This window comes from Pholis gunnellus (genome assembly GCF_910591455.1).
Source record: "Pholis gunnellus genome assembly, chromosome: 22".
NCBI lineage: Eukaryota > Metazoa > Chordata > Actinopteri > Perciformes > Pholidae > Pholis > Pholis gunnellus.
In genome coordinates, this window is record NC_136549.1 from 5816308 (window position 1) to 5835660 (window position 19353).

Below are 19353 nucleotides of genomic sequence, written 5' to 3' on the forward strand. Positions count from 1 at the left end.
GACGTGCACCATTCTTAAACCAGCGGCATTCCTCTGGAGTCATTTACAGCTGTAGATTTCAATAAAGATCCTCGTTGTTGTCGGCATGTTTTGGGTTAAACGTTGGGACGAGCCGTCAGAAGAAAAACAAGAGTGTTTGAGGCAGAGGTTTAGAATGAATTACCTGCTGAGATAACTTCACAGCGGGATGTTTTCTCACTAAACAGACCTGCGCCCGGTTGTTTTAACGGGCTGCAGTTCTGTTTCTCTTTGGAACAACTTCAGCGCCGAGCGTGCGATATTCTGCGCTCTATCTTCCTGTCACATCTCTCACACACCTGCATGAAAAATCACAGATAGGTCAATGCCTCCCCAACACATGCCGACACCGCCGTCTCTTTACGACACACCCAAGAGGGAAATGTCTGGATTTTGTTTTTCTGCCTGTTATTCTCTCTCTCTCTGTAAAAATTCCCAAACATGACTTTATGAACCACTTAGGTCACATAAATATAAACAGAAAAAGGTAACAAACATACTAAAAGTCGTGTTACTTAAGGGCTGAATTCAATATGAAGACATTAGTAAGAATATTCTTTTGTGATTATCATAGTATAATAAGGTAGCATAAATAAGAGAATCATTTTCTCTTGGAAGCGTACTTTTGAGTTCTACACATTCAAGGCCACAATTGCGTTTCCTGCAATCCATATTTGGATAAAACTAATTTGTCTGACATAAAAGGTAACTACGGGCTTTCATTCATAGCGTGACGCTTCTGCTAATGGAAGTCCTCCAGCTGGAGAACACTGAGAAATCACTGTATGACTCACATGAATGGTGGTGGGAGCTAAAAATAGGAATACTGGCAGAAAGGAAAATAGAGCATAAAACAATCGAATGCCAGAAAAATCAAGTTAGCGTTGCACTGTGCCTAAGCATCAAAACAAAACAAAATGCATTGTGACGTCTAAACTTGTCCGACATGTTTCCTCAGACGCTGCGAGGATGGCTGGCTGACCTCGGAGCTCACCGATTGGTTCGCTGATCTTCGCTGGCCGCAGCTGCCGCCATGGCCAAAAGCCCAGAGGTGAAGCTGGCCGTGTTCGGCAGAGCGGGGGTGGGCAAGTCAGGTAAACTGCTCGATAAAGTGTTCAAAGTCTGTGTTGGTCCTCATTCACAGGTTCTTTCAAAAGTCTCTAAAGACTACAGTACAGTTGTTTTTGACTGTAAACCTTTAAGGCTTTAAAGTGAAACTATTTCCTTAAACGGTTGGGTATCTGCAGGCTTCATGGTGTGTTTTAACCCCTATCGGCCTCATGTATGTTGCCACTGTGCGTCTCAGCATGACCTCTGCTGTCTAATGTTTTCCCTCCAACATCCTGTCGGTATTTTTATACTCGCCACAAGTTCGCCTCGTGCTTTTGTTTGCGTAGTCAGCGTTTCTGGAGGAGGTTGTTTGCGGTCTGGTTGAAATACACCCTCCCGCCCACAGATTAGTCCGTCGAGCCATTATTCCGCTTCGGCGTTCCTCTGTAAGCTGCGTTACCTCGGCCTCAGCTGGCGCCCATGTATGTTTCCTCCGGTAGCTAACGCGATAACACGGACCATATGTTTCATGCCCCGCTGCAAATCAAGACGGATCGCTTCGGCGAAGCAATCAGCTGTTGGAAAACATGCCTCGAGATCTCCCTGTCGGAGGAGGCCATCCACATGCCTGAGGAGGTCAACTCCAGTACTGTACTGCAAAGCATAACGACTGCAGAGCTCATAACCGTCAGCTGAGAGGAGTGTGGCTGTAAAACACGGCAGTGAGGCTGACGGCGTCTGAAATTGAGACATTAAAGCTCCTTGAACTAAAAAAAAGCGCACCGCTGGTCCCGACCGTCTCCCCCTCACTTAATGAAGCCCGTCATTCCTCTTGATCAGCTGTCACCTGCCCCGATCTTTCACCACAGCTGCCATTTCTTCCGTTTCTTTCGGTGACTTCCTGCTCTGCGGCTGCTCACCTCGTGTTCTTCACTTACAATACTAGAAATGGTTGAAGAGGTTATTGTTCAGGCTTGTATGTCACAGCTCATTCTCTTTAAAAAGATAGCACCGCAGTGCAGCACATGTTCACCAAAAAAATACAATACCAACTCGCTTTTCACGTGAATGGTTGATTCATGCAGCTCTGATCCTTTTCAGTCGAGCCCGTGCTCTTTTTGATACGAAAAAAAAAACACAGCAGGATTCAGTCAGCGTTGTCACATCTGACGCCACATGTAGCTCCGGTGATGTCTTCAACAATGAACGGCCCTCAACTAAACATAGCTCTATAATGGAAGCCCACGGGTGCTAATGGATCAGCCTTCCCATTAACGGGCAAACATCGGGCCCCACTTCATGCACAATATAAAAATGTTTTTGTTTTGAACCTTGTGGTGTGTTGGAGTGAGCTCTCTCTCTGAACTCTGACCTCCACGTGTAGGAGGCGCTACTGTAATAAGCAACGTGCTTTTGATCGAATAGAGCTAGAATGGGCTGAGAGGACTAGTTCAGTTAGCCACACAGAAAAAAGTCAATCAAACAAAATGAATTCTGCATCCAGCCTCTCGAGTGTTATGGAAATGCAATAGGTTCTGGACCACCGGTTGGACAAAACAAACAACCTGACGGCATCTCAGGAAACTTGATTACTATTCTCCGTCACATTTTAAAGACGAAACAATCAAAACAAAGAATCAACATGCTCACAATGCTAATGCTAACAGATGTTAGCAGTTACGTCTTCCATGTTCACCATCTTAGCTCATGTGTTAGCATGCTAACAGTAGCTAGTTAGCACTACTTCACATGAAGTATAACAGACGGATCAACATTGGCCTCTATACCGCACCGCTCCATGTTGTTTTATCGTCCTATAGATCACATCGACCTCCATCACACATAATGGACTACAGCAATGGGCCATTCTGCATAATGAGTATACTTTTACTTCTAGTATATTTCATGCCAAAACTTTTGTACTTTCACTTAACATTTGGAATGCAGGGCTTCTACTTGTAACAGAGCATTTTACACTATGCTTGAGTAAAAATATCATGTTCATCCAACAGTGCTTCCATCGTGACTTTGGACAGCAGTGCGTGCGACGCTGTTGTTTCTTACTTTATTTGGACGTCAGCGTATTTGTGCTTTCGTGGTGATCAATCACATCCAGGAGCTGTTTGCTCCCCTGCTGGGTGGAAAGAATGCGTCCGTAACGGGGGCCTTGGCGTCGTTGGGAGTTGGCTGGGCCCTTCAGTGATGGTCTGACCCGAACTCCTGCAGAGCCATCCAGCCCCAATAAAGAGCAGAGCGTATTACCTCAAGTCGGTTGTTCTGGCACTCTGCAGCCTTTTGGTTTATTGACTCAGCGGAGGGAAACTGGGGTTAGGAAATCAGATTAATTTGTCCAATTACTGTACCTCCAACTTGATCCCTGCTATAAACACACAGACAGTGAGTTCATCCCAGTAATTAAAATGGTCACTAGCAAGGTTTGGAGAAGTAAACACTCCAATGACTATATCTGTAATACTTATATTTTACTCTTGTTATTGACGCATTTAAGAGGAAACCATAGCAGCAAATGACTCACGAGTAGGTACTTTACTGCAGCGATCCAGACTCAATAGTGTTTTAGCTTCTTCTAGCTCTTTGTTTTACGGCCCATAGCAGCAGTTAAGACAACATTAGCGACTAGCCGGTGAACACAGTGGAGCATTTAGCAGCTAAAGAGCGAAGACATTTCCCTGAGGAGTTGGTGCAGACCAAAACGGAGCTAAAAGGAGAGTGGCTATTGGACGGAGACACAACTCCTACTGAATGCTAACGTTGCTCAGTGTCTGCAACTGAACCGTGAACAAACACAGTTGTGTTTTTAAAACAACGACCAAAACTCACTGAAACACATCGTACGTATTCTTGAGGTCTAACAAAAATGGTGAATGCTTTGCCTTCCTCATGAAATATTTGCAATCATATAATAATTACCAATAAAAACTTGCAGAAAATGATAGTCACTACCTGGCGTTTCACAAATGATATGAAGAGAACCAGGCTTTTTATTGTTGGCACACACACACATTGGCATATAGAGATGTTTGGATGTTCTTTCGGGAAATTAACTTTATGGGGTGCAGAGCGCCGGCTCGTAAAACAACTTGTCTCGTCGCTCCCCAAACATTCCGCCTCCTCCCCTCAGCCTGTCTGACGGCCAGGAAGCAGAGCAATAACAATGGAGCGGGCCAACATGTGTCCGCCTCAGAAATACTACAGCTTACCACCTTCAACGCCAAGACGGGACCATGAATCAGCCTAATGTACGAGTCTGCAGCATGATAACAGTCATTCAGAGGGCAACGCCACAGAAACAAACAAACGCCCGGACGGACTGACAGCTACTGTGCTGGATTGAGAAGTCATGTTAAAAAAAATCTAAAAAGCCATGTGCGTTCTACAGTTTAGTCAACGTCTAGGATGGTGACGATTATTGATCACTTGTCAAACACACTGTGTCAGCTGATAGTGGAAAAAAACAGAAGGGGACCGTCTGTCGGAAGGCAAAGACATTTATTATTATTATCATTAATATGAAGGAGCCTACGATGTGTGAGGTAACATACCAATGAGGTTGAGTTTTCTTGTAAATGCTTTATTTATACATGTTTTTAATCTCAGGAGGGATTGACATTCCACGGATGGGGACCAAGTCATGCTGATTATTTCCCTTGTTTTAATATTTGACATTCTATATAATTGTATTTGGAAGTCTAATTCATGTTAATGCGATTCAGTCAATGAAGGAGCCATCGTACAAGATAACAGCAGGTCTCTAAACGGTTTTGACAATATTACATTGTGGGCTCATGTTAACGACTTTGAAATAGGCCCCCTGCTGAAATAGGGCCCAGCCAATCTTTTACACTCAAATCACCATTGCATGGATCATGCTGCGTCCAAAATCAACTGCCTGCGATGCCTGATGGAGGATATGAAAGTCCTGGAAAGTAATCAAATAACATCCATCAGGGCTCTCTGTGCGTAGCGCCTCGCTCTGCACACCGCCGGGCAATTACCAGGATGCAGAGGTTCGGGGACAGACACTGCACATCTCGGTCCTTTGACAGCTGACAGCCCACCCCGCTGTGAAGCTGGCCGGCTGTTTGACTCCCGGTGATTACATTCTGCGCGTCGGACCCGGTGAGCCGCCGAAAGCGGTGACTCATCGCATGCATAAGTGCTCTAATCAGCGCGCCAGAGGTAGATTTGACTCTTTTTTAGATAAGAGAGCCGAAAAAAAGGTTCACAAGTGTCTTTTTAAGAGCAACTGTGAGTGACTTTTAAGTTACTTTCATGTACCGATTAGGAGTGCGTTACATAAGACTTTGGTCGACTTCACTCATGCGTTGTTCTTTGTAATTGTGCTTATTTGTTCAGTTTGTGTGGACTTCAGACACGGAGGTCAAGGCATCTTTCTGAAGTCTAGTAGGCCATAGCAACAGTAGAACCATGTAAACGACCAACACTAGATTGTGATATTGAACAGGATGAATTATGTGGCTGCAGTGTAAAAGGAAGTAGTTTCAGGGCTATTTCCTGTCGCTGTGGATGTGTGCAATCTTTGCGACACACAAGGACAGAAAACTGCTTTAGTAGAGTATTTTAAGGATGGAAAAGACATTCTTTGAGATTAGGAAAGACAGGAACCACTGAAGCGAGACATAGAAGTACCAAGTTATTAATTCTTCATTCAAGAGTTCACAGAGTTTTATCTAAGCTGCCTGTAATACAGAAAATTGGCACAGAGAAAGAAAATGTCATGGACGTCAACGTCAGGCACCAGTGGGTTTCCTTCAGCCTTGGATGGCTTTTGATTTGTCTGAAAGAAATTGTGCTTTTAGTGCTTTTTTTCTTTAACACTTATTCTTTCCCTGCAAAAAAATGCTAAACTACGATTAACAGCGTTTTTGTGATTTAAGGAATAACAAAAGCTTCACAAATTAATAAGGCGGTATTAACAATGGACTGTGATGTGAAAGGAGTCGCTCGTAGGGACGAACCCACAAAGAATTCCACTCTGTGGTTACCCATAACTCTACAAAGCGTTTTATCGTCTTTTGGTTGTTTTAGTTTAACAGTCAACAACTTTAATATCCCGCCTCAGCAGCAGGCAACTGTGTTCAGTGGAAAAGCTCCGATAAACATCGCCAGCACCAAACAGCAGACATTCACAGTTAGCAACCAGCCAATGGCCGCGCTGGAGCATTGAGCCAGATATTATCTTCAAGCGATGGTGGAGAAGAAAACCAGAGTTAAAAGAGAGGGAATATTGGACTTACATTCAGCTCTCAACTCCACATGAATACTAGAGTTCCTCCGTGTTTGCTAGGTCTATAAATAACTTTGTTAACGCATTGGTCATATACATTTTTTAACGGGATGAAATGTTATCTTTACAGATTTTTCGATTGCCCCCAAGTGGCCAAAACAAAAGTTGATGATACGGTTTTAATTGAATTCTATTAAAATATGTGACTCTCTGTTTTACATTTAAACAGCTGTGACTCTTCTGGCATGACAGGGGACCAGTGCCTCACCAGTGTAGGAAAGAGAGGCATTGACGCTTTGATTTTCCTAATTAAGTGTATATTAAAATGATAACAGTAGCATCAAGCCTGTTGCTATAAATCAACATTAGCAAGGTGCACCAATGGAGACAAATAGATGATTAAACTGATGGATAATCTATAACAGAAAATGTATCAAATGATCAGCTGCATCACCTCACTCTGTACTTTCTTACAGCAACGCGCTCACCTGAATGATAAAAGGTTCCTTTAGCCTTGAAAATAAGCACTCCAAATGTGAAGTTCACGTCCGGTAACTGTCGCCTATTTACCCACGCAGCTGAGCCAGGCAAGGTAAAGCTGCAGCTTTATGAACAAACACCTGTCTAAATGGGAAATTAATTAGGCCAACGAAGCCAAATTGCTTCTGTATTTGCTCAAAGAAAAATTGGTTTCTATGCAAACACGGTTTTCTGCTCACAGGAACTGCTTAAAAAGAAATCGAAGCAAAGTGAGAATGAAATAGCTTTTTACCTTGGTCGGGCGTTATTCATGGTTTAAAAAAATACATTTGGATGGATTACGATTAAATTCCTTACAGATATCTACGATCCCCAGAGAATGAATCCCAATGATCCTGATGATATTTGAGATCCCCTGATCATTTTTAAATACATAAAAATAAGGATTCAAGGATCACTTATTGTCATTATGCAACAACGAAATGCAGTCGGAGCCCATTGGTCACAACAGTCACCGTCCTCCTGTTGCTGGGTTGGCCGTAAGTCTTATTTCATCCATCTTATTTTCCTGGAATCTGACATCAGACATCCAGGAGTAGGCCGGGTAGTGAAGTAGCCTTTAGTCCTAGCTGAGTTAGCTTAGCTTCCATCTCTACTCTCCACCCTGAGGCAGTCAGTCTACAGCATAACGGTGAACATATACAGACTTTCAAGCGACATAAATGAACATTTCATGTCCTAAATTGAGTGGGAAGAAGCAAATGCTTGTCTATGCCTACACCGATTAATCAACATGTTAGCATGTTTGCATGCTGACATTAGCATTTAGCTATGTACCAACAGTTAGCTATAAGCTTGCTAGCAACTGACAGCCTCTGAATGAACTCAGAACTTTCCAGGATCTTTGTTTTGTAGAGACAGATAGCAGGTAGAAATTGCATTTTTTGGCGTTGGCGACGTTTGTCATTACAAACAATGAAAGTAACAGTAGTAGCATTATTATTAATCGCTCATTACAACAACAGTAGTTAAAAACGCGCGCCAATGTTCTGTGCCTCTAGTCAAATATTAGCGGATTAATCAGACGTCCCTGAACTCAAGCACAGCCGCAGCGGAGCCATAAAGGGAAATGGCTGTCACAGGAAGGTGGGCTTCTTGATTGGTTGGGTCTATTTCTTCTGTTATAAATTATTTTCAGTGCACGCCTCCGAGATATTGTCCGTTCACCCCGCCGCTGTCCTTGGTCCGGTGCGTGAGTCATCGCTGGTTATTTCCCTCCTTGCTTTTAACAGCCTAACTGTCTGGAGATTAGCAGCGCTTTTAAAATTTCACAATGGATCCATTAAGCTTTTTTTTATAAGTTCTGAAGGCGTGTTATCAGCCAAGGTTCAGGTTAATGTTTAATATTCAGAGCCACTTGTCCCGCCCACCTCAAACCCTTTTTTCTCCTCTTCAGATCAGTTATGTAACTTTCTGCTTTCCTGTTAATCATCTCCAAACTGGAACATAAAGCTTTACTCTGCATTCATTCATTTATTCATTCATATCACAGCCTACATAGACTCCCAGTCTCTGTCCACGTGACAGCAAACAAAACCAGGATCAGTCCAGACTGTCCTTGAAATAAAAAAAGGCGGCAAATGGACAATAGAATAAAATAAATGAAGAAAAGTGTTATTTTCTAAGCCAGTATCTGAAACAAGTAACGCGATTGATTAGATGTCTACAGCGATGATGTGAAAGTTTTCTTTCAAACTATCGTGTATTTCTGCCGCTGCAGTGTGAATAAGGTCGTTGTATAAAGAGCTATAAAAACGTGGGCCGACAGCCTCCACGGTGAAAGTAAGCTCCTCACTTTTCCCTCAGCTGCTCTCCGCCTTCATGTGCGTAATCACAGTGAAGATCTCTCTCCGAGGTGTGGTTGCCACAGCACCTCGGCCCTCATCTGCCTCACAGATGGTTCTCGGTGAATAGCGCTGCGGTGGTATTGTCAGGGACTAAATTAAAAAGGGGGGATGAACGCGGCGTTGGAACCCGCACGCCCTTCCCGTTCTGACCCCCGCGACTGCAAGCTCCCGTCCTTTCGCCTCTCCAGAGATGTGAAATCAAAGCCTCTCTGGTGTCCCTTGTTACAGAGCGGCGGGGCCCCCGAGGAGAATGACTCTCTCTCTCTCTCCGTCCCTCTGCCATTGTGTGCTCATGGAGCTGTTCCAAAGCGGAGCTGGTCCGACCTTTACTGTCATTCAAAGGGAACTTGATACTTCACGGTGTCGTGTTGTGCTCGAGCTGAGGTGTATTGAACAGTTGCAGCATTGCATAAGGCACACCGGTGCTTCTCAGAGGGGGAGCAAACAACTTTGAGCTCTAAATGAGTGAGTCAGCAGAGCTGGTTGAATGACAATTAGCAGTATTTGTAGAGCTCAAATAGAGCTCCAATAGTTTGTTCGACACGGCTCTCGTGGTGGTTAGCTTCAACTTGCGCTTGGCTGTTGTGTATTTCTCTCGATGCGTTTTTTCTGTGTTTGGCCGATGTTGTTGTGATCTTCTTCTCCATGAACTATGTATATTAAATATGGAAGAAATGATTTGGTATTTTCGGAGCTCTGTCAATGGTCTCATATTGATTTTAAAATGCAAAGTGCTGATGTATAAACCTGACAAAGCTATCCTTGTAATAACACTGTAATTACAAATTGCATGAGAATGAAATATTTTCCCATGATGTGTTTACATGATTGTTCTCTATCCCCTGTGGTCAAATAGTCATTTCCCAGAGATGGAGCTGCTCAGGAAGACAGAAATAATTTAATTGGCCGAGTCAAATCTCAGTGGACGTCAGTGTAGTTATTATTGAATGGACGTGAGGACTGTGACTGGCTGACAACAGCAGGTCATCCAATTCAAATGAGCTGAAATCTCAAATGATGATTTGATTAGACAAATAATGGTAATGTCTTTTGTGAGAGGGCCAGTCATCAACAAGGTACAAATGTGAATATATTTAAATGGCCTCATGATGGACAGTTTATTAAAATCACATATCTTTTCACTTAGAGCGAGAGCGACATCAGCATTCATTTTGAGTCATACTTCTGGTAACCTGACAGATGGAAGTCTAATATTCCCTCATTTAGCTCTGGTTTTGTCTCCCCCCAAAAATATTTGTCTTTTCAGCAGCTAAATGCATCACGTTGTTCACTCGCTAGTTGCCAACGTTGTCTGCTGTTTGGGTGCTGACCATGAAGGGTGCATTATGTGTAGAAGAGCTGTTTTTCCTAAAGAATAAAACAAATACTAATTAAAGGAGTGAGAGTGAATTGAAACAGCAAAGTTGCGAGCTGTGAAACCAAAACGATGAGCAGGAACAACAGAGTCAGGTGATCATTTTATCTGGGTTCACTGTTAATAATGAAACATTTCACATTAGACACGTATTTGCAACAATAGTTAAGATGCAAAAAAAAAAAAAGTAGATATTTAAGACAATTTCATCGGTATCTTATATCTTTAATTACACACGTGTGTGTTTATGTAGAAGGCAACCCGATGCAAAGATCGTCTTCGTTTTACCAACATCACCAGCTGATCTAATGACACTGCTCATGATTGCAGCATTAGAGATTTATAGAGGAAACTATTTACTAGCTCAGGAGAGTAAAACACTGCTGCTTATGGCTTAATTGCATTTTGATTTATTATGAGAACTTGGCTTGAGGGGGTAAAACCGTTCTAGCAACCATCTTTTGACAGAGCGTGTTTACTGCATATTTGAATGGGGGGGGGGGGGGGGGCCTGCTCACGCTGATATGAGCGATGGATTAATTTTCACTGAGGATCACAGCAGCTCAAGGGCTAATATTAGCAGTTGGGGTATTAGATGGAAATTGGTACATGTGGGATTAAAAGGGGTTCATGCTAAAACCCCTCAGCGCTCAAGGGTTGTTCATTTAAAATATGTAGTTTGTTTACAAAGACAGGCCTAATTATGAATTATCCCATGGCTAATGACTAATCAAGCATGGCAGAAAATAAATGGGAAGCTGGCCTATTATTCTCAGAGGAGCAGTTGCTCTGATTATGCCTGACATCTCATTAATTTAAATGATGTGCAATAACCGGGAATCTGCAACACTCAGTCCCTAATGAGTTTACCGCGCAGGCACGTAGGAGAGAAGGAGTCTTGCTGGTAATTGGCCGTAATAGGATCCGGCAAACAAGAGCGATGCTGAGAAAGTATTACTGGTTTCGTAATTTGGGAAAAGATATTGTTCCTCAAGGATGCATGTTACTCACATCTCTTATTTTCTGATCAGCGTGAACGGTAGAAAGTTGCATCAAGTTGCGTTTTTGTTCTATTCCCATCTGGGTCACATGGCTAATCAAAGTCCTGAGGCGTAACTAAGCAGCACGGAAAGCAATGACTCAACAACGGAGAGAGAAGCAGATAGCTGATGGCTCCATTGATTATTTGCTAAGCCCGTTCCCTTTTAGTTACTGTTGCTAGGGCTCATATGCAGTTTATGACAGAGCTATTAACGAGGTAGACAAAAGCGGGTGAATTGTTTCTAACAGGTGAGTATTTGACAAATGAGAGGACGACTCACTGGCAGACGTCGCCAGCTGCACTGCAGCTAACTAGCTAATTAAGCTAACGTTAGCTCTGAGTTGGCTGAAACCGCCGCCGCTGATTCTTTTTATGTTTGACTCATTTCAAAAGGATAAACTTGTGAGAGGGTCTTGAATATGTGCTTGATGGCCAGATGGCCTTCCATGTTAGTGTTGCAACGGTACAAAAATTATAACTTAGATGCGATACCTGTCTAAGTTAGCGATACTGAAACGATATCACAGCAAAAATAATATTTGGTATTTGGTACAGATGGACTTTGTGGAGTCCTTGGATTTGCCCCGACTGTTATGCAAGTGAAATATTTCCAAATTCGCTTCGTGGACAAGCCGTGGATGGTCAGCAAGAGAACTTATATTTGCAGCCATGCCTTTAAATTTGCCACCATGAAAGCTGCAGAGTGTAAAAGAGACAAAATAATAAAAACAGTGGGCACGTTGACTATGCCTGCAGGAAGTAGAAGCAGAGTGCTGCCCACGCAGGCTTTTCAGTGGCCTTAAGTCACACTCAGTTACTACAGTATGCTGTAAGTTAGCAGGAGAAACACACGGTTTAAACCGCTCCTTACACAAAGCTAAACTTCCCTGAACCCCAGCTCAAACAAAGTGAAGTATTTGTTCCCGATTGGCCCAGACAGTTTTGCCATTACTCATGGCATATGACATGTTTACTGTTGCCTTGTGTGTTATTGTTACTGTGCTCACTTTAGACTTCCCACATCCCTTCTCGAAGGGTATTGGTTCAATCCTAGAATAAATATGAATGGAGCCTGATTGGCGAGCTGTAATCTGATCTGGAAAGAGGCAGAGACGATAAGATGTCTGACTTGATGTCATTTATATTTGGCAGTAGACAGAGATTGAAAATGTCCTCTGGCACTGCGGGGGCTCCCAGAAGTCCCTGTTCCACAGACGTACATTTCCTCATCGTGAAAAATCCAGTTTTTGTCTATCCCGCTGTTCCAGAGAGGATTGGTGTTGGTGGTTGGGGACACAGACGTGCCCCAGGGAGAGACTGGTGTTGAGAGGAACTCTGGGAAAGCTCTGAGACTGGGAACAGTGGCCTGACCTCCAGTACAGGAAGTGGTTTGGGTGCTTTTGTAGCTAATCTGTCCTTAATGCCTCTTGCATCAAGGCTGTCACTTCTCTCTGTGTGTGAAGAAGCATGCCCATACAACAATGCATGTATATATATTTACAAAAGAGAGCAATGCAAGTTGAGCTTCTGAATGATTTAGACACAGAAAAAAAGTTTCCATCGGCTATGTTTGACAAAAAAACAACGAGAAAGTAGAATCTGCTGCTGCCGGCGCTGTGACGGATTTATCACAGTGCTTTAAAATGACCCTGCATCTGTCACATTAATAAAAGAAGTTAAATAAATCTGAGTGAAACCTGGAGCCCACCTTCTCCTATGTCTATCCTTTGGTTCACATAATGTTTCTCTTTTTGTCTTCCAGTGGAATGATTTAGTCCAGTTGCACCTCGTATACATGCTAAGGCTCTGCAGATGTTCAGGATTAATGCTCGAGCTGGGACCAAAATGGCTTCGCAGAGCTCCACGACTAATGTGTCCTAATTTTCTCAGCTATCTTTCAAATGCCGAGTGGATTTTGCAGGAAAGCATGAATCACTAATCAGCGCACAATCTATAAGCCTGTCTTCGGTAATAGGTGGTGAGGATATTGATTAGAGATCAGGGCCTTCTACAAAAAGTCATTTCATAGTCATTTAGGCCAGTAATGAGTCGTACAATCTCAAACTACTTGACAAAAATGTCAATTGTGCTTTGCTGAATAATGGAAAAGATGGAGAGAACATTCGTGGCATAGATTGAAGTGTGGAAGAGTCCAATAAACATATTTCAAAAGTCCCTTACAAGCGTTTACAAGAAAAGTGTGGCTTCCTTTCTGCCAACACAACAGCAGGGCAGTGATCGTCTGCACAGAGATGCAGTAAAAAAACAAACAGAAAACAGCTCGTCTGGTCAATGATTCACTTCTCTTCTATTCACGTAAAACATGATGTAAACAGGGTTTACTGCCAGCAGAAACTCAAATGTGCAACAAGTGTGGTGACGTCGATCAGCACATTCTCATCAGTCTGAATCAGAAGGAAGGCTGAAACAGATTTTTCTGAGGTCTTGCAGGAGACTAGCTTAGTGAGATCTAGGCTAGTCAACAATTCATTATTTAAATGTCTTGAATTCTTAATATTTCCGAGCTCTCATCTCTTTAACAGAGATGGAATGTACTAAGTAACTGAAGCCACTGGGAACATTCAGTCCATATACTGTACAGCAGAAATACGGAACAAGGATCAAATGTATGCATTGGAAAAAACGGCATTTGTTCGATTAGATGCTCGTACTTTTCTAGTTCTGCTGTCTGATGTCGGATTTTTCAGTCAGACCCAGCCTCACCATTTCCCCCAGCAGTCTTATCTGCACAACTGGCCAGTATGATATGACCCGACGTGACGTGAACACAATAGGTTAGAAAACTTGACTGCAGCTACGCAGCTCTGGGAGAGCTCCAGTTGTCGGCCGGTAAAGAAGTGTTTTTTGTGGCCGAAGAGAACCAAAGAGCAGTGGGTGTCCGTCTGATGGCTGATGGAATCAATGGAGACTGTTCAATGAGTAACACAGCGCCGGCTCAGGACGGGGCCCGTGGGCGCCGCTAATTGCTCTAGCTTTGTTTGCAATTAGTCCAACATTCTGCCGCTAATGCGATTAGGTCACTTTGGACAAAAGCGGCGTTTCGCAAACACCTCCCGCGGATGATGTGTTTGACACAAATCTGAAAACTCGGCACTCCTCCATCCATCCACTCAGAGCGGGCCTGAGAAGTCTGGGCCGAAGAATTTGATCAAATCTGATCCGTTTTTTTTGTTTATTTTTTTTTTTTAACTCAGTTTTGGGCTGCAGTATTTTTTGGGAAATATTGAGTTGTTTAGAATGTGAGAAACACAACAGCCCAGCTCCAGAAGGCAACGGGGTATTGATTTTGTCAGAATGCCAGATATTATATGGCAAAAAAAGCCATGAGTAGCAACAATAACAGCAGCTCCTCCTCCTCTGTGATGTGTAGATATTAGAGGTGGTCAGAATGCCTGTGATGAAAGGGTGGAAGTAGGCGTTACTTCATTTTAAAATATGCCTCTAGGTTTGTCAGTTTTCAGATGATGAAATATATTCCATGTGCATGGTGTCAGTGCCACAGTTGGGGCTTGGCTGGTTCGTCGCAGAATTAAGGTTGGTTAAAAAAAAAAAACGACTGACCCCGGATAATGCATGAATTTCCCCGAAAGCATCCCGGAGCGCTCTGTCAAGACAGCACCATGTCCTGTTTTTTGTCCTGCAAAAAAACACATGAATATGTGCATAAATAATGATTTGACTACGTGTTCAGTCATCCGCTGTTACAAGAACCAGATCTAGAAGGAAAAAAAGAATTGTACAGTTTGGCTCGCAGCCGATCAATGTAAGTGTTCTTTGATGCGAATTGTGATTGGCCCGCTACCCTTTTAGCATGTGTGAGTATGTGTGAAGTGGAGTTGGCAGTTCAGCCTGAGCCGAGAATTCACTAAAACGTTTGAAAGTATGGCTATACTACAAAAAAGTATTCTATCGGTATCGCTATCATTATAGGGGTATTGGTACGCCATATTTTTTTTTTACCAGCTTTCCTCTCGCTGCACACAGCCAGTGAATCTCCTTTCTTTGTGATCAGGTCAGCCTGGTGATACAGAACACATTATTCCCTCCGCAGACCCGCAGTGAATCTGTGCCACAATGTCCATATTGACACAGGTTAACAAAGGCTCCTCTCTTCTGTGTGTACATTTCTTCTAGTGGCAGGGAGGGGGGGGGCAGGAGATACAGTTACCTCTAATGAGGGAAGGACTTCACACCCCATTGGTTGTTCTGTCCACCTGGAATCCAGGCCACTGTGACAGAAACGACACGAAATAACCTCAGTGGGAAATTCTGTCAGCAACAGGACACGTAGACGTGCCCGGAGAATAAACGTGTCCGTCTGCCTTCTCCACAGCACGACAAACGATCTGCTGCTTGTTCTGCTCAGAGCGCATTCAGCGAATAATTGAAAAGTTGCGTGACACACTCGTCCTTTGCCTGAAAACACAGTCAGTGTGTTAGGAAAGAAAGGGGAAATGTGGTTTGCTGCAGGAGAAAACCAACAAAATCAGGGTAACAACAGGCTATTTTAAGCTCCGTGTGTGCAACATGAAAAGACCTGCATGTCTCTCTGCACATGGTGCATAACAGACCCACTGATGTAACGCTGTCAAGTAAGTTAAATGCTTTGACTGCCACTTCAGATGTGCGAAAGACAAATTGAAACGTTTTAACACCAGTCTCTCAGAAAGCATCACACGCTGAGCTCAGAGGCTGGACTTGAGTTCTTTAGGAGCACAATGAAGCGTGGCAGTGACACTCTGGCCGACATAATAGGTTCCCTTACCGTTCCTTGTCCTGGCTAATTATGAGCGGGAAAAAAAAGGCCTGGCCAAGATGAATGTGCCCCCCCACACACACATTTCAAAAAGGCAAAGCTGTTTCCCCATTGTCTCTTTGATACAAGCAGCAGCTCAGCAACTTGACACAAGGACACGGATACACGCCCGGACTCAAAGTGGACCACTCAGGCCTATAGGGAGTCACTCAGGCACATGACAGCTCCTGCAGACAAGCGGATTGGAAGTGTGAACACTTGCTTGTCCGGGCGTGGTAGCAAACAATTAGCGAAAAAAGCCAAAAGAAATAGGGTTCTTATACAGCAAACGTCTGGAAAAACATCTGGAAAAATGTAGTATTGCTGTCCTTTCACTGGCTTTGACTGTAGCCGTTTTGATTTACGACGTGGTCGGACAACAAATCTTAGGAACTAGTTCTGATCTGAGCCGTGGCTAATGTCAGCAAACTTTGATAGACCTAGAGATAGACCTGTAGTCGTTTTAAAGCATGGTGGACAGGGGTAGACCGTTTGGAAAAGTGGCTTACTTGCTCTCCAAGAGTGGGATGAGCTAAAGGTGGCGCTAAAGGGCCTAGCTTAGCATATAATGACAACAGACATACCTTTATGCTAGCCGTTTCCCCCCTCAAGACCCTCTTTATGCTAAGCTTAGCCAATCAGCTCCTGGCTCAGCTCCATATTTCATGCACAGACATAAGAGCATCATTCTTTTCATCTCACTCTTTCCCGAAAGCAAAGTGTAAAACCGTCCCTTCTACTTTTTATAGCATATACTTAGACTCTGAGAAAGACTTGAATATAAATATGCATGTTTGCTTATGACCGTATTAGAGTCTAAGTGGCATCATGTCTTCTATTAACACTTCCTGGGGGTTGAAAGAGATGCTTGGTGTCTTAATGAGATTACACTGTAGTGTTCAGTTGTGAAGTATCTAGTAATAGTGTAATAAGCACCAGAGAACGGGGGTTTGCGTGGTCCTATTCATACGACGTATCAAATAGAAGAGTGCATTTTGGCTTCTAGGCGGAAACATTTCAGCTGGGATCACAGAGCAGACACATTTTGATCGGTGAATGAATGTTTTTATGCAGCTCCGCGGCTTTTCCTCAAAAGAGTCCACGCTTCAAAATAAGCCAAGAGCACACAGATGGTTTGGTTCACACGTCACGGCCTCCTAAATCCGTCTGAATGACGGAGATGGACGTTTACCTGTTGATGGGAATTCACTGAGAGAGTGAGTCACCGGCCTGCTGGGGATGTTGTTCTGTTTACTTGGCGCTATAAAGAGCGGGCTAACTATCCCATAAAAGCCAAGACGCTCGTGTTGAACCTTCGGGAGCTGACGTTTCATCCCGAGGGCTGCTTGGATTCCGCCTTAATGATGTGGAACTGTTCAAATAGGTATTAGCATTTAGATGAGACGTGTATTAAAGTGGTTCGGATCTCGCGGCCTCTTGCTGGTGATCCACATTGAGCTATTGAAGACACAATATGCTGTATAACAAAATCCCACAAGTCTTAAGTGTTTCTTGTGCTGTTTATTATGAACATGTTGTTATTTGTACTCCGCAGCGTTGGTGGTGAGATTTCTGACCAGACGCTTCATCTGGGAGTACGACCCGACACTCGGTAAGACAACAACATATCTGTAACACTATGACCACTAGTACTACCATTGCTTCTGTAACTTTTCCTGTGACTACTGCAATGAAAACCCCATGCCATCAACACTACGTTGTGTACCACTACTACTGCTATCGGTGTGCCCCACAGGGTTGTGTAAGACTGTATGGTGGGGGGACCTCAGACCCTCTAGGGGGGGGAAGAACATGTTGTACATTTTGAAGTTAAATGCATCTATTTGGTGCACTTTGAGCTAGAGTTGTGAAGAACTTTGTTATCTTGTACACACGTTTCTGCTCTCGTTTTAGCAGTGGTGGAATGTAACTTTTTTGAGGTACTTGAGTTACTTGAATATTTCCATTTCATGTCACTTTATACTTCTACTCCGCTACATCTCAGAGGGCAAGATAGTACTTTTTAAATTCACAACATTTATTTGGCAATATTAGTAATTAATTAAAGACACTTTGCAGATTCAGACACTTAATATAAAAATATAAAACAACTAATAAACTAAGACGTCATCGCTGTGGAGGAAATGCACTTGGAGAGAAAAGGTTTGACATTTTGGGAAGTACTCGCTTTCTTACCTACGAGTTAGATGAGAAGATAGATGCTACTAATGCCTGTTCGCCAGCCAGCCAGCCAGTTAGCTTAGCTTAGCATAAATACCGGACGCAGGAGCAAAAGACTGGCTTGGCTCTCGTTTTCTGGACAAAAAGTATAAAAACAAATAAGAGTAAATTAGTGGTTTTATGGGAAGATACGTGTTGGAACAGTGGCTTCCTGAAGTCTCTGCTGGGCCGAAAATCAGCACACAAGTCTTCACTAAGCCTCAACCTTTCTGCACAGATTGATAAGCGAGATATAACCTGTTCATTAGTGCGCTTTACACGTCCTGGTGAGTTTTTGTTAGCATTGGATCCTTTATGCCTTTATGCTAAGGTAAGCTAACCATCTTAAGCTTAATATTTAGGGCGATAGATCTCCTCATCTAACTCTTGCCTACAGTGTGAATAAGTATATTTCACAAAATGCAGAACTATTCCTTTACGAATTTATATACAGACACATTTGCTATTTAAAAAAAAAAAAAGGTGTAAAAATAAGGAACAGTATCCAGATGAAAAGAAAAATCATAGAGAAAATAAATATAAGCAATGAAGTTATTAATCATGCAGTGAATACAATTTCAAAGCGATGCAATCAGGTTCCTCTGTCCTCATCAGAGCTACATAGAACTGGCCTTTTTTTATCCACCGATGCAGATGGAGCCAATTCTGTACACTGTAATTATGGGGAACAAAGACATCTCCTCTGTGAGGTGCTTTTCATTTCCCGGCGGTACACGACAGGTCAGAGCCTCTGGATTGCTCACACGGCGCTCTCCTCAATACCGCATCCGGCCTTTTGTGACATGATGTGCAGCATCTCAGCAGAGAGCAATTATCACACTCGGGAGCATTTCTATCATATTTTCTTTTTTTTTTTATCTTTGTTAAATCAATCACCTCTTCATGTAAAAACATCATCACAGTGTCAGTCATGATGCCCTCCGCTTCACATCACAGCGTACGGCTGGGCAGGTATGCTAGGAACCCTTATTTTCCAGAATGTGTTATTGTTCGGCATAGATGGAATTTCAGGGCAGAAGACAGGTACCTGTTATCAACCCGTCTTTCCTCACCGGTATACCGGTTTCAATTTCCCGTACGATATGAATTTTCCACATACCGTCATACCGGTGCATAGCCAGAACATTGCTGACAGTCTTCAACAGGCTGCTAAAG

General features: G+C 43.2%; 1 protein-coding gene across 1 annotated transcript in view; it reads left to right on the forward strand.

Annotated features, from left to right (window-relative positions):
* Window positions 1–19353, forward strand: part of rerg (RAS-like, estrogen-regulated, growth inhibitor) — a 32458-nt gene that overhangs the window by 4805 nt on the left and 8300 nt on the right. The window contains exons 2-3 of the mRNA XM_079184015.1: window positions 977–1112; window positions 17513–17569. Coding sequence (XP_079040141.1) covers window positions 1052–1112; window positions 17513–17569 — 118 coding nt within the window. The 5' untranslated portion in view covers window positions 977–1051. The remainder of the gene's footprint in view (window positions 1–976; window positions 1113–17512; window positions 17570–19353) is intronic.